Source organism: Salvelinus alpinus, chromosome 2, assembly GCF_045679555.1.
Source record: "Salvelinus alpinus chromosome 2, SLU_Salpinus.1, whole genome shotgun sequence".
Lineage (NCBI taxonomy): Eukaryota > Metazoa > Chordata > Actinopteri > Salmoniformes > Salmonidae > Salvelinus > Salvelinus alpinus.
In genome coordinates, this window is record NC_092087.1 from 67,196,441 (window position 1) to 67,211,635 (window position 15,195).

Here is a 15,195-nt window from a genome sequence, read left to right on the forward strand (position 1 = left end):
GTTTTTTAGTGTACCATCCCTTAGCACACATCCAAACAAAGCTCATACAACTAAATCTCTCTGCAGTGGGATAGCTTAGGTGCATTACGGAATAGCTATGTTTGCAGAGTGTTGTCCTACATTCATACACGTCCCCTCTAAGTATAATTGTGCTCTTGAAAGCCATCATTCTGGTATGCATGATCCCTGACCTTCGACCCTGGCGGCCCCGTGACCCGGCGCCCTCGGCAGAGGAGCACTCTGGTCTTGCTCAGCCTAAAGCTTTGTGAACCCGCCCCGTGACCCCTGCCGACCCGGGGAGTGAAAGCTCAGTGGTTCCAACTTGATTTATGTCCCTCTGCCTTTTTACCCCTGGTGGGATGGTTCCATTTCATCTTTTTCTTCTAAAAAAAAGAGAGAAGCGAAAAGGGGAGGAACAGGTTTCCTTTTCAGGAAAACAAAAGCCACAACACTCCTTTCAGCAGGGCCCAAAAAAGGCAGAAACAGGGGGCGGGAGTGCGGAGGAGGATTGGGGGGGGGCGAAGATGAGGGGGAGAGGAAGATACTAAGAGAGAAGTCCGGAGAAGAGGCCCAAACTGAACTAGAAAACCGGGTCATATGATGAAGCCTATCTAGAAGCCTATCTAGAGCCGCATGCTTTTTCAGTGTAATAACATACCGTGCATCTATCAGGCAATAAAAGGTGGCTATCAGGTGATGTTTTGGATGATAGAACCATAAAAATGAAGGGGGACCAATTACTTTCATTTCAACAAAGCTTTGACAAATGAGGCGCAACGTCCCTGAGGCCAGAGTGCTTCCACAAAAACCACAAGAAGGACATATCCTTGATGATACTGTGACGAATCATGGTGGGGAGCACAGGCGGTGTATGTAGTGTTAGGGGTCTCAAAAGGAGAGAGAGACAGAGGGAGAGAGAGGGGTGGAGAGGCTGTGGGGCGCTCTGTTGTGTGGGAGACCGGCCGCCACCACACACCCCCTAGCTCCGCCTTTTAAGCAGCCAATGAAAGGGGGAACAGAACGCCATGCGGCGCGGCCAAGGCTGCGTCCTCTGTTAGGGAGTTAAAAGTTTCACCCCTGCGCGAACCCTTCACACCATGGGACTGCGTTTATGTCCTTGCTTCAGCCCTCCGCTTCCCACCGCACAATAAGTGTGACTATCCACCCCTCTCTGGCTCCCACTCCCACAATGGAGGCCTATTCTTCTGGCTAGACGTGTCGTAAAAACCCTCCACTTTTGAAAAACGTTGTTTTTCCGAAGAAAAACATTGTTTTACGACGGCTTTGTGTGATATGAACTTGTATGCTTAGCGTGTAGTGAAGTAAGCACCTATAGTAGGCACTTCTAGATACAGCCAGGGTTTCCACAATAGGGTCGGGGTCAATTCCATTTCAATTCAATCATCTCAGGAACTATTGCATTGAAAAGCCTTCACTTTACTTTCACTTCCTGAATTGAATGAATTGAAATGGAATTGACCCCAATCCTGATCCACAACTTTACAAAAACTACCTCACCACCAAGCACCATCAAATGTACACATAAAAACACAGCCCGAAAAAGCATTTTTTGTTTAAAAGAATGTGCTCAAGAAAGAACAACCCCAACAACTGAAGTATCCTCCTTTAGCTAATTTTTTGCGGTGGCATCTGTTCTCGTCCACTGCAGGCTGCAGAGCTGGAGCCTCAGCACGGTGAAACGCCTCTCCTGTGAGGATTAAAATAAACGAGCGCTCCCCTCCAGTCTGGGCTCCCCTGGTCGTAAAATGGCCCCTAAACCCGCCTCCCGGGGTGTCATTCTCAGGTCAGCTTCCCCCCTAACCCCCCCCCCCCCCTCCCCTCGCCCTCGGTCCCCCCAACTACCCCCTTGCACACCCGCCCTTGGGTGTTTGAATAAACCAGTCCAGCTGTTTGCCATGAAAACGCCATTGACATCAATCCCCCCCTTCTCACCTGTTCCAATCAGCACATGGCCCTGTTATGAGGTGGGGGGGACTTAAACGCCTCGGCAACTTCTCCACAACCTCTCCGCAACCTATCCTACTGCACTTAGAATGTGACTGACAAACGAGCCCATGCATGTACAGTATCTTCAAAGCACTAACAGCAATGTCAATTGAACGATGACTATGCAATGCACGTGTATGTCGAGGAAATGGACTGTGCTGCTGCTACATTTAGATCAGTGGTGTAAAGTACTTCAGTAAAAGTACTACTTCGTTTTTTGTGTTATCTGTACTTTACTTTTATATTTATATTTTTGACAACTTTTACTTTTACTTCACCACATTCCTAAAGAAAATAATGTACTTTTTACTCCATACATTATTTTCCCTGACACCCAAAAGTACATGTTGCAGTTTGAATGCTTAACAGCACAGGAAAATGGTCCAATTCACACAGTTATCAAGAGACCATCCATGGTCATCCCTACTGCCACTGACCTGCGGACTCACTAAACACACATGCTTTGTTTGTAAATGATGTTGGAGTGTTGGAGTGTTGGATTGTGCCCCTGGCTATCCATAATAATAAAAAACAAGAAAATGGTGCCGCCTGGTTTGGTTAATACAGTATATGGAATTTGAAATGATTTATACTTAACTATATTTTTTACTCAAATACTATTTCCCTGGGTGACTTCCACTTTTACTTCAGTCATTTTCTATTAAGGTATCTTGACTTTAACTTTTTCCACCACCGATTTAGATTCATAAGTTGCAGAGAGGACCGGAAAAAATGGGAGAAAAAACGTCAGTGCCAGCCGCTGAGTTGAGAGGCCAAACGGCTCTGAATTCCTTCACACACTCTGCTGGAATATCTGTAACATTCCACCGCAGCCGGCGATTCCAAGAACAGTACTTGTGTGTATGTATGTGTGTGTGTGTGTGTTTGTGTGTGTGTTTGTGGTGTGTGTGTTTGTGGTGTGTGTGTGTGTGTGTGTGTGTGTGTGTGTGTGTGTGTGTATGTGTGTGTGTGTGTGTGTGTGTGTGTGTGCCAGCGTGCTTGTACACATACATACGTTCACACGCGCACACATGCATGTGTCTGTGCACGTTTGTGTGCCTGTGTGTGATTCAAAGGTTGGTGCTTTTAACGAAGAGGACATACTTGGGGGTCGCTCACAATTCCCCACGGCAACATTAGGCTCTGTTGTTGAACAGTGGGAGGCCATTACCTCATTGCTAAACCCTACCTTCCCCCCTTACACCCCTCGGTGGGCACCTCTCGCCAAACTCAGAGGAGTGTTTCCATTAACTAAACTGTGAACCCGCCACCTCTCCACACACAGACAGACACACACACATACTGGTACATAGAAATACAGATATATGCGTGCACACACACACACATACGTGCGCACAAGTCCATTTAAAAGCATATATGGGAGAAACACCAAAAGCAAAGTTGGCTAAACTTGCGAATTCATTTGTATTTCTCAGCATAATACAAGAGAAAACCCTGGACTCCCTCTGAAAACCAGCTCGTCAGCCAAGTTACCACGGTAACAGACAAATAATAGTTGACACAATATTAGCATTGCTGCTACATTAATAGCAGGAGAAGTCATCAATCTCCATCAAATGAAACAACATTTCCCATACCTCACCACTCACCCCCCATCCAGAATGTGCATCCTATCTGCCCCTCTTTTTAGATTCTTCCTCTCCCTCCATTCCCCACCCCACCTCTCCCACACCCCTGATTCCCATGGGGCCCGTGTGGTACCACTACCTGCATACTAGGTTGAGCAGCTAAGCAACACTTCCGAGAGCCTATCCTGATTACCTCCCTAATGGCACGCTATTCCCTATATAGTGCACGACCTTTGACCAGAGCCTATGGGGCATTGGTCAAAAGTAGTGTATGGTGCACTGGTCAAAAGTAGTGCACTATAAAGGGAATAGGGTGCCATTTGGAACACACAAATGTTTCACGACCTCACCGTCCTTGAAAGAGGAAAGTGTGCAGCTGAGTGTGCACTAGCATCAAGCTGGGATCTCTTCTCTACCTGGCTACAGCACATGTCCTTTCTGTATGAGTTTTGAAACAGAGTGAAACGGGAAGGTACTACTGTGAACTGTGCAATAACAAAATTTAGCAGATTTTCGTTTTCCGTTGTAAGACATATTTCTACGGTGTGCCCAACTGAACAGGACCCAGGCAGGCAAAAGTGCTGATTGCAGCTGAGTGTGCAGGAACACGCTGGGTTCTCCTCTCTACCTGGCTACAGCACCTGGCCTCTCTGTGTGAGCCATTACCTTCCGCCCAATAACCATGGCAGGGTGGCACACCGCGGGCCATCTTCACTAGTTTTTGATAATATTACTGCACTATTCAGGGAAGAGCGAGTTTGAGATTTCAGATCTGATCTTTGTGGCACATGTATTTGTATTTATTTGGGATCCCCTCTCCCTGGGTTCCAGCAAAATTAAGGCAGTTATATACAATTAAAAACATAACATTACATTTCACAACAGATTTCACAACACATTAAGTGTGTGCCCTCAGGCCACTACTCTATTACCACACATCTACAACACAAAATCTATGTGTACGTGTGTGTATAGTGCGTATGTTATCATGTGTGTGTGTGTGTGTGTATGCGTGTGTCTGTGCCTGTGTGTGTCTCTTCACAGTCACTGCTGTAACATAAGGTGTATTTTAATCTGTTTTTTAAATCATATTTTACTGCTTGCACGAGTTACTTGATGTGGAATAGAGTTACATGTAGTCATGGCTCTATTTAGTACTGTGGGCCTCCAATAGTCTGTCCTGGACTTGTCGACTGTGAATAGACCTCTGGTGTGGGGTATGCATGGGTGTCTGAGCTGTGTGCTAGTAGTTTTAAAAGACAGCTGCATTCAACATGTTAATACTTCTCACAAATACAAGTAATGATAAAGTCAATCTCTCCTCTACTTTGGTCCAGGAGAGATTGACATGCATATTATAAATGTTCTCTGTGGCTCTCTGTGTACATTTAAGGGCCAGTTGTGCTGCCCTGTTCTGGGCCAATTGTAAGTCCCTCTTTGTGGTACCTGACCACACAGCTGGACAGTAGTCCAGGTGCAACAAAACTAGGGCCTGTAGGACCTGCCATGTTGATAGCGTCTCCCCATCTTAGCTACTGTTGTATCAATATGTTTTGACCATGACAGTTTACAATCCAGGGTTACTCAAAGCAGTTTGGTCTCCTCAACTTGCTCAATTACCATATTATGCATTACAAGATTTAATTGAGGTTTAGGGTTTAGTGAATGATTTGTACCAAATACAATGCTATTAGTTTTTGAAATAATTAGAACTAACTTACATATTTCTTGCCACACATTCTGAAACTGACTGCAGTTCTTTGTTAAGTGTTGCAGTCATTTCAGTCACTGTAGTAGCTGACGTGTATAGTGTTGAGTCATCAGCATACATAGACACGCAGGCTTTACTCAGAGCCAGTGGCAGGTCATTAGTAAAGATTTTAAAAAGTAAGGGGCCTAGACAGCTGCCCTGGGGAATGCCTGACTTTACCTGGATTATGTTGGAGAGGGTTCCATTAAAGAACACCCTCTGTGTTCTGTTAGACAGGTAACTCTCGATACACAATATAGCAGGAGATGTAAATCCATAACACATACATTTTTCCAGCAGACAGAATATGATTGATAATGTCAAAAGCTTCACTAAAGTCTTACAAAACAGCTCCCACAAAATGTATATTATACATTTCTCCCAGCCAATCATCAGTCATTCGTTTAAGTGCCGTACATGGCAAATGCCCTTCCCTATAAGCGTGCCGAAAATATGTTAATTTCTTTACTGTGAAATGGTAACAGATTGATTGGTCGGTTGTTTGAGCCAGTAAAGGGTGCTTTGGTATTATTGGTAGCAGAATTAATTTTGCTTCCCTCCAGGCCTGAGGGCACACCCTTTCCTGTAGGCTTAGATTGAAGAGATGGCAAAGAGGAGTGGAAAAAGTCCGCTATCATCCTCAGTAGTTTTCCATCCAAGTTGTCAGACCCAGGTGGCTTGTCATTGTTGACAGACAACAATACTATTTTCACCTCTTCCACACTCATTTTACAGAATAAGAAATGTCAATAGTTGTCTTTCATTATTTGTTCAGTTATGCATGGATGTGTAGGTTCAGAATTTGTGGTTGGCATGTCATGCCTAAGTTTACTAGTCTTGCCAATGAAATAATCATTAAAGTATCAATGGGTCATGAAAATATCAATGGGTTTTGTGATGGATGAGCCATCTGATTCAATGAATGGGGCCGAGTTTGTCTTTTTGCCCAAAATTTTATTTAAGGTGCTCCAAAGCTTTTTACTATCATTCTTTATATAATTTATCTTTGATTCATAGTACAGTTTCTTATTATTTTTGTTCAGTTTAGTCACATGATTTCTCAATTTACAGTTTGTTTGCCAATCGGCTGTGCAGCCAGACTTATTTGCCATTCCTTTAGCCTCATCCCTCTCAACCATACAATTTTTCGATTCCTCATCATTAACCGTTTTTACAGTCGTTTTCTTAATGGGTGCATACTTATTAGTAACTGGAATAAGCAATTTTATAAATGTGTCAAGTGCAGTGTCTGGTTGCTCCTCATTAAACAGCAAATATTCTTTACATATATGTATGACCTCTTATACACTATATTAGGCCCAGCCTTTGGAACTTTGGTTTTCCTAGATATGGCTACTATATTATGATCATTTCATCTGATGGATTTGGATACTGCTTCAGAGCAGATTTCTGCAGCATTAGCAAAGATGTGATCAATACATGTGGATGATTTCATTCCTGTGAATTCCACTCGGGCTCCCGAGTGGCACCGCGGTCTAAGGCACTGCATCTTAGTGCTAGAGGTGTCACTACAGACACCCTGGTTGAATCCAGGCTGTATCACAACCGGCCGTGATTGGGAGTCCCATAGGGCGGCGCACAATTGGCCCAGCATCGTCCGGGTTTTCCTGGTGTAGGCAGTCATTGCAAATAAGAATTTGCTCTTAACTGACTTGCTTAGTTAAATAAAGGTTAAATAAAATAAAGAAATAACAAATGTTTGTAAATAACCTGGTAGGTTGACTGACAACCTGAACCAGGTTGCAGGCATTGGTTACAGTTTGAATATTTTTCTTGAGTGAACAGCTTGATGGAAGCCAGTCAATATTTACACAAAAAAAGAGACCTCTCTGTTGATATCACATACATTATCAAGCATTTCTCACATATTATCCAGATACTGACTGTTAGCACTTGGTGGTCTATAGCAGCTTCCCACCAGAATGGGCTTTAGGTGAGGCAGGTGAACCTGTAGCCATATTACTTCAACAGCATTTGACATGAGATCCTCTCTAAGCTTTACAGGAATATGACTCTGAACATAAACGGCAACACCTCCACCATTGGCATTCCTGTCTCTTCTGAAGATGTTGAAATCATGTATTGCTACCACTGTATAATTGAAGGTATTATCTAAGTGAGTTTCAGAGATAGTCAGTATATGAATGTTATCTGTTACTAGCAAGTTATTGATTTCATGAACCTTGTTTCAGATTCAGATTCAGTGTTTAATAGTAATATGTACAGGGTTGCCGGTGTGATTGCAGGGTACAGTAAGAATCTTAGGCTTCGAGCTTCAACATGCAGGACTAAGTGAAATAAAATAATGAAAATGGTAATAAAAAACAACAATAGAATAAAAATAGCACTATATACATAATAACAACTGTGGCAGCGATGACTAAATAAATGTCCAATGGGGTGGAGGCAGAGTAAAGACTATTGAGGGGTTGTGGTGGGGTGGAATGACCATCGGGGAGCACCATGACTATTGACTCAAATAAAAACAACACAAATTGTCATGAAAAAAGTAATAATATACATTAACAACTGCAATAGTGATGAATGCCGTTGGGGTAGGCTATATGTTAATCTGGGCTGTTTTTAGCACTTTTCTGAGATTCGTGATTGTTTTTATTACTTTACTGGGAGGCTTATCAGAGGTAGACATGACAGTGATATTTATGTCTGAGCTGATAGTGCAGGCTGTGCTGCACACAGTGGACTTCCAACTAGGGCAAACCGCCTCAGTGCTAACAGTATAACTCCGGTTCATAGGCAAATGATTACTGCAGACAATAGCTGTAGGATTGACAGAGGATTGTTCTGTGGGTATTCATTTTGACAGATGCATATAGGGAAATACTGTGCATAGTGCATGCATATAAAGGCTAAACGGTAGTTGGAATAGTGTGGAGTTATACCATAAACCATTGATTGCATTTTCTGTATTCTGTATTTGCTAATGTATATTGCTGTGTATATTTGCCTAGGCTAGTGTTCAATTGGATAGGATGTCTGTACATCTGTACATGTGAAGATTGAGATTCCTCGTAGAGTTGGTTGAATCATCATTCTTGTCTATGTTTTGCCTCCATAACCAGACAGAATTAAACACATTGCAGGCTATTACCTCATACTTCGTTAATAACTGTGGATATTTATTCATAAAAGAGATCAAAGTACAGTGAAATGTCCTAGTTTCTTCTTTCAGATGAGTAAATACTATAGTAAATGCACGCCGCACCACTGGAACTATTCCACAGGTTTCCTCTCATTCCAATTAACTGAAGCCAGTAAGGGGGATATTTTCAGTCGGGTGTTCACAGAGGAATGGATCATTCAAATCATTAGACCCAGGTTGCCTGGGTAAACTAACTAAGGTTGCATCCCAAACGGCATCCTATTCCCTATATAGTGCACTACTTTTGACCAGAGCCCTATGGGAAATAGGGTGCCATTTGGGCCGTGGCCAAAGTATTACTGCCATGTTACATTACATGCAGACACCAAACAACCCCAATCCGACTCACCAATTGTTGACTTGTAGGATCGTTAACCCCGTGTCCTGGGCCAGTTGTTTCTTCTGCTCTTCCGAAGGGTAAGGATGCTGTTTCAACGAGAAAAAGAGAAATAAAGAACGTATAAATATAAAGGAAATAGTAACTGAAAGAAAACAAAAACAAAAAACATATTTTGTGTTGTTTGTGTTGTTGTGCCTAAAAGCAGCGCCGGCTAATTAGCGTGAACTAACGGAGGTGTGGCTCCAAAGACTCATTAGGGCAATATGAAATGGAGCATAATTAATGGTGTGTGTGTGTGTGTGTGTGTGTGTGTGTGTGTGTGTGTGTGCGTGTGAGCCAATTAAAGAGTTTAGCCGAGTGGAGAAACAGCTACATTAATTATGGGTGCTACTGGTGCTTTGCACATGCACACACACACACACACACACACACACACACACACACACACACACACACACACACACACACACACACACGCACACACGCACACACGCACACACACACACACACACACACACACACACACACACACACACACACACACACAAGCTCCTAATACACCCTAGAAGGTTGAGCTGGTTCTCTTAGCAGTGGGGGGATATAGATACAGGCGTGTGGAGTGTGTGTCTGTGTGTGTGTGTACTCGTGTGTAGAGATGGGAGTGTAAGTCACACGGGAAGAATCCCAATGCATTTAACAGCGCTCCCTTTTCTATTTACTTTCCCCTCCTACTCCCTAATCTGAAAGAACTGGATAGGCGAGCACTATGTCAGTAACTAAGCCAAGCCTATGGCTTTCAACCATCTTCAGACCTCTCAAGTCAGTGAGAATAAGGGAGCTAGGATATAGGAAATTAGGTCAAACTGTGGATTGACCATAAGAGGAAAAGGTCCAAACATCTACTGTCCCAACACTTCATAACATCTAATGCTATAGAACATTAGAAATCAGACCTCCACTGTGGACAGCTCAAACCATCTGAGATGCCATATACCCGCAGGCCAATTCCACATAGGCACAAAGCTAGAAATGACACGCTTTACACCTGGAGAATATTTATCTACCACATCCTTTTTCTGTGGCGACAGGGAGAGGGTCTTTGATGTTACTGAGTTTTTTTCTTCGCCGCTGAATCAATTGGTAATGGTTGCCTCGCCCTCTTGTTTCCATCTGATTTGATTGTAGGTAATTGGCCTAAACGGAGTCTAATTCGCCACATAAAGTGATAATCTCGCTGTCGCCTCGTCAAATTGTCCCTCGCTGTCTGCCGGACATGTTCCATGTTCCTCCCAGTGGCCTTTGTTCCTGAATAACGTGGATAATTCTAGCAACTAACAGAGGGGAAAATAGCAGCAGAATATTTATGAGAAAATTTGAAAAACTCGCCTTGAACCAATCTCTACAATGACATTCAGAAGGAAAAACAAGTTAAGATACCGTAACATCTTCCCAGAACACAAAAGTGAAAGCACAGTCACACGCGCACACACCCATGCACACGTGAGCGCACACACACACACACACATAAGAAAGGCTGGTAACATCAGGCCTAATTTCAGTTTCCACTCCGGGACCTAATCCCGACCCACCCGCTCATTATGAATTATAATCCTGTTAGCAAGGACTAGCAGCTCTAACCGACCCAGAGTTAAGGCCGGGCCATCTCCAACCCTGTAATCAGCACTGAGGCCTGGGTCCTGTTCAGTAGGGCACACTGTAGCAAAAGGCTTTGCAACCAAAAACGTAAAATATGTCTTCCTATTGGAGTTCAGTACCTCCCCTTTTTGCTCTATTTTAAAAGTTTTCTCCCTACTGGACATGACCTTTGGCTCTGACACGAGGAAGATAAAGTTGCCTCTCGACGCTGATCCAAAGTCAGTTTGTGATTTTTCACTGTAACGGTTACCGTTAGGATTTATAGCATTTAAAGCTGATCCTAGATTTGTGCCTATAGGGACATTATACTCGGAGCACTCTGACATGAGTGGCGACACAGATCTGCCACCAGCTAGCAGCCACTCCATGCTCAGGCAAGAACTGCGCGCTAGCATGCTGGGACAGATCGAAACCATGCCTTACGGGTGAATGGCTAACTCACACCAAATCTCCAATGAGACGGAGGACACATACAACAGCAACAAAGTAGTGCAGATCAACACAAATATCTGGGGGAAACAGAGCTGCGCTGAGGCTTAGCTGAAACAACTAACCTGAAAATGAATGGAACTAGGTTTAGCTTCGAAAGAACTTACCTGAAAATTAGCCTAACTTAGCTTAGAATTCCAAACAACTGACTCTACCTGAAACTGAATAGAACTTGGCCTAGTTCCAAAACAACTATCTCTACCTGAAAATGAATAGAACTTGGCCTAGTTCCAAAACAACTATCTCTACCTGAAAATGAATAGAACTTGGCCTAGTTTCCAAAACAACTGACTCTACCTGAAAATGTACGTAACTTGTCTTAGCTTCGAACACAATTGACCTGAAAATGAATGTCACTTTATTTCAACTGTTAGCATGGAATACTGCAACTATCAACAGTCAACGGGCCTCTATGTTCCTCCCTCTCCCACTCCACTTCCAGCCAGCCTGGCCACTCTGAGGGGAACACCCCGTCGCCATGCCTTTCAGCACCACATTAACAGCAACAGAGGGAAGCATCGTCAACCAGGTCGATCCTAGCAGGCAGGTCTAAACACATCAAATGGAAATGGGGCTTTACTGTCAAACTAGCAAGAGAGTCAGTGTTGGAGGGGTGTTGGTTAGAGGAGGTAGTAAACACACACAAGCATATGTGCGAGAATACGCACATGCACATACGCACTCACACATGCACACATGGACATACTGTACACATACGCACACACACACACACCCACGTGCGCACATCATACACTCTTCCACTCTCCTACAACACAATACACTACAACTCATATAGTGGGCCCTGACTTGCCTGGTGTCGACCACTAAGTGGCTGCCGCTGGGCTGTGGGTTGTGAGGCAGCCTAGGTGGTGACAGGCCAGCTGAACCAGTCTCCCACCAGCCTCCCACCTAGCAGCTAGACAGCCAGCCATCCAGCCAGCCAGGCAGGCCAATGAAGGCCTTAAACAGGGCCCAAAGCCCCAGGCTACATTCCTCTGCTGCTAGCCCCAGCGATGGAGCGCGTCAACCAACCCCCCCCCCCTGCTCACCCCCCAAACAAGGGCCTCTAATGAGTGGGAGTACCTACTACTGACCAATCTCATTAGTAAACGGCAGTAACAGAATACGTGGCATTTCACGGTTATGGGGTAAGAGGGGAGGCAGGAGGGCTTGCCACTCTGTTCCACACCTGCTGGTTGGAGGGAAGGGTTGCTGTGAGCCAATGGGGGGTTGAGCTGCGAGCTCTTTGAGTTCACGACTGAACGATCAGCCCGGGCCAATTCAGGAGAAGTTTTGGGAGGGTGATTATGTTGTTTACTGGACCAGTAAACCTGTTAGGAGGTTGTAATTACTCCTCATTTGGAGTGAGGAGCTGCTCAGAGGGTGGTCGGTCCGGCACACCCACAACCTGACACAGCTGAGTAGGACGGGGCGAGAGGTGAGAGGTGAGAGGTGAGAGTTGAGAGGAGCGGCTAAATAGCGGAGGGTAAACATACTGTATCTGAACCAAACTTAAGCAACTATTCCGGGAAATTACCCATTTTTTAAACTTTATTTTTGTCATCTCGATCTGCAGAGTTCACCCACCTTTATTTAACACTACATCCCTAGAGGGATCCCTAGCTTTAGATGGGATGTAATTGAACTACAGTAAGGCTAAATACTAAACTTCAAAAAGCATCCAATGTGTGTCCGGCTGCTATAGGGAAAAGCAATCAAGACAGAACATGAATTGCAGAGCGACACCACACAGCACCAACGGGTCAGGTTTAACTGCTGAACTCATCTCCAGCGCACCCCCAATCAAACTAAAGCTTCCCCCATTCACTGTGTACTGCCATCTGCCAATCTCCTCCAATCTCCTCTGTCCATCAGCCCACTTCTCCTCACTTCATTATTTGTTCGGATCTAAACACTGCCCATTTACCTTGTCAGAGAAAAAGGCCCCGGCCAGTGATGTATGTGACCACATGCTGGATTTCTGGGGAGGTCAATAAAAGCGACCCCCGCTGGGCGCTGAGTCCCAAGCCCCTGGAGGTCCCTGGGGGCCTGTCAAAAAGGTAATGGATGATGTTTTCACTGCAGGGTGAGGGACCCAGAGAAAGAGCGAAGACCATGCCCTGACACAATGGGGCGCCAGCATTGGATAAATGAACTCAGATGCCCCACAGGTCTCCTAAAAATACCATGTTTGGCTGCCCCTTCTTTCTGCTCCTCCCTTCTTTGTATGTGTCTCAAATGGTACCCTATTCCCTACATAGTGCACTACTTTTGGCCAAAGCCCTATGGGCTTGTAGTGCACTATGTAGGGAATTGGATTGCCACTGACTCCAATAATCGTCTTCTCATTACTTCCGAATATTTCCCTGGAACTCAAATAACTCAAATGGGCATCGAGAACAGAGGAACTAAAAGAAAGGTTTAAAAACAGTGGCAAGAAGAACTTCAGATATTGCTACCCCAACAAAGGGGCGCATTCAGCTAAAAAGGGAGGGACATATTTTTAGTCTGAGAGGCCGAGACGCGATTATACACCATGTGTAATGTTCTTTATTCTTTAATTGGGTGGCGCCAACGATTCTGAGTGCTTGCTTGGATAGAATTAAGGAATAATCAGGAACCGTAAGCCCCGGGACTAAATTGAATTTACAAATATGAATATGGATGGATTGATTCGTCACACGTACATGAGTGGCGCTAGTCGGGGTGGTTTGAGGGTGGGGGGGAGGACAGTAAATACACAGTGTGTATAGGGGCAAGCTTGGGAAGTCCAGGGATTTTTTGGGTGGGCAGGAGAGACCAGTCAGGCCATAGTAAATTTGTAATTTGTATCATTTCATGTCCCAGATCTAATGACATCAGGGCAAGACCGCATTATAAATGTGCCTTTGGGTAGACGGGGGGAGGGGGAACGGGGAGGGGGATGTGGATGGGGTTGGCTGGCTACCGTTGGCATGGGACAGGGATTCCCTGCCAGGGTATAGGCTGCTGTGTGGCACACCACAGTTTGCCATGGGTGATTGGCACGTCAACATCCAAGGTGGCTCTGGCAACAAACAACCAATGACAAATGGGTTCAAATGACCTGTCGAACTTTGACCTTTGATGATCCCGGGACGAGAGGGGATGAGGTCATTTCAGGGGCTTCCTGTGAAACGCTAGCCAGACTATTTTTTTCTGCTTAGGAGGGCATTCGTTTTTTTCAGAGGACAGGAAAGCAGGAGAAAATGTTTCTGCATTGCATGGGTTATGTGCACTCTAAGGTTCAGGAATTAGGCCATCTCCAACCTACTTGTCTAACTGAGCAGTTTGCCAGTTCAGAAGTTCTCTTCGCCTCTGTGTGACCAAAGCATTCCGTAAACTCACAGATTTGGGTGTTTTTCAAATTACAGGTAACTTGTCATTTATTCAAACCCAATTTCAATAAACAAAGTTACAGTACGCTTAGCGACCCAGTACAACTTCTTTCCCACCTGTATCTGCTCAGGTTTGGGTAGAATGTGCTTGCAGGGTTGAAGCACACGTTGTCATTACAGCACATCTGTGAGCAAGAGGGTGGCAAATTAGCCTCTAATTGCATTAACAGGGATTATGCCTTCCAGTTGGTTTTTGCTTTTTACATGAAACACTTTGTAAAAAGAGAAGCGAAAACATGTGAAGAAAACAGCACGTTCTGCTGTGGTTTCTCTTTTACAAGCTGTGGCTCCCCTCTCACTCGTAGGCTTAAATATTCTGTGCACAACTAAGAGAAGAAAAAAAGAGAAAATGGAAAAAAACGAATTATTAATAAAAAATGAGGGAGGGAGGGTGCTTGCTAAGCCCTCCCTCACTCCTCACTCCGCCTCCTACCCCCCTCACCATGGTAACGACCCGCCAATTTAAGTAGAACCTCCCACAATGTAGTGGGCATGGCAACAATCTGAACGCCTGGGTTTCGTCCCATTACCCTATCACATAATTACCTTTTCTTTGGGGAGCTGGGGGGATGAAAAGAGGAAGAAAAGGCCTGTGGTTCCCTGCTGGAGGGGCAAGAGTGCGCCCCCATTTCTCACCAGGATTCCTGGTACACACATACGCACACACACATCCGCCGCCAGCTTGCTAGACCACATGCATGAACCTTTACCAAGTCCTTGAGAATCGATACGGTGGAAATGGAAGATACTGTGCTCATAGTTCT

The 15,195-nt window shown here is 44.7% G+C and overlaps 1 protein-coding gene across 2 annotated transcripts in view; it reads right to left on the reverse strand.

Moving 5' to 3' along the window:
• The window catches only part of LOC139567489 (homeobox protein Meis1-like), a 41,176-nt gene that overhangs the window by 12,042 nt on the left and 13,939 nt on the right, over window positions 1-15,195 (reverse strand). For both annotated transcript variants that reach the window (XM_071388802.1, XM_071388803.1), the window contains exon 9: window positions 8,880-8,956. In XM_071388802.1, coding sequence (XP_071244903.1) covers window positions 8,880-8,956 — 77 coding nt within the window. The remainder of the gene's footprint in view (window positions 1-8,879; window positions 8,957-15,195) is intronic.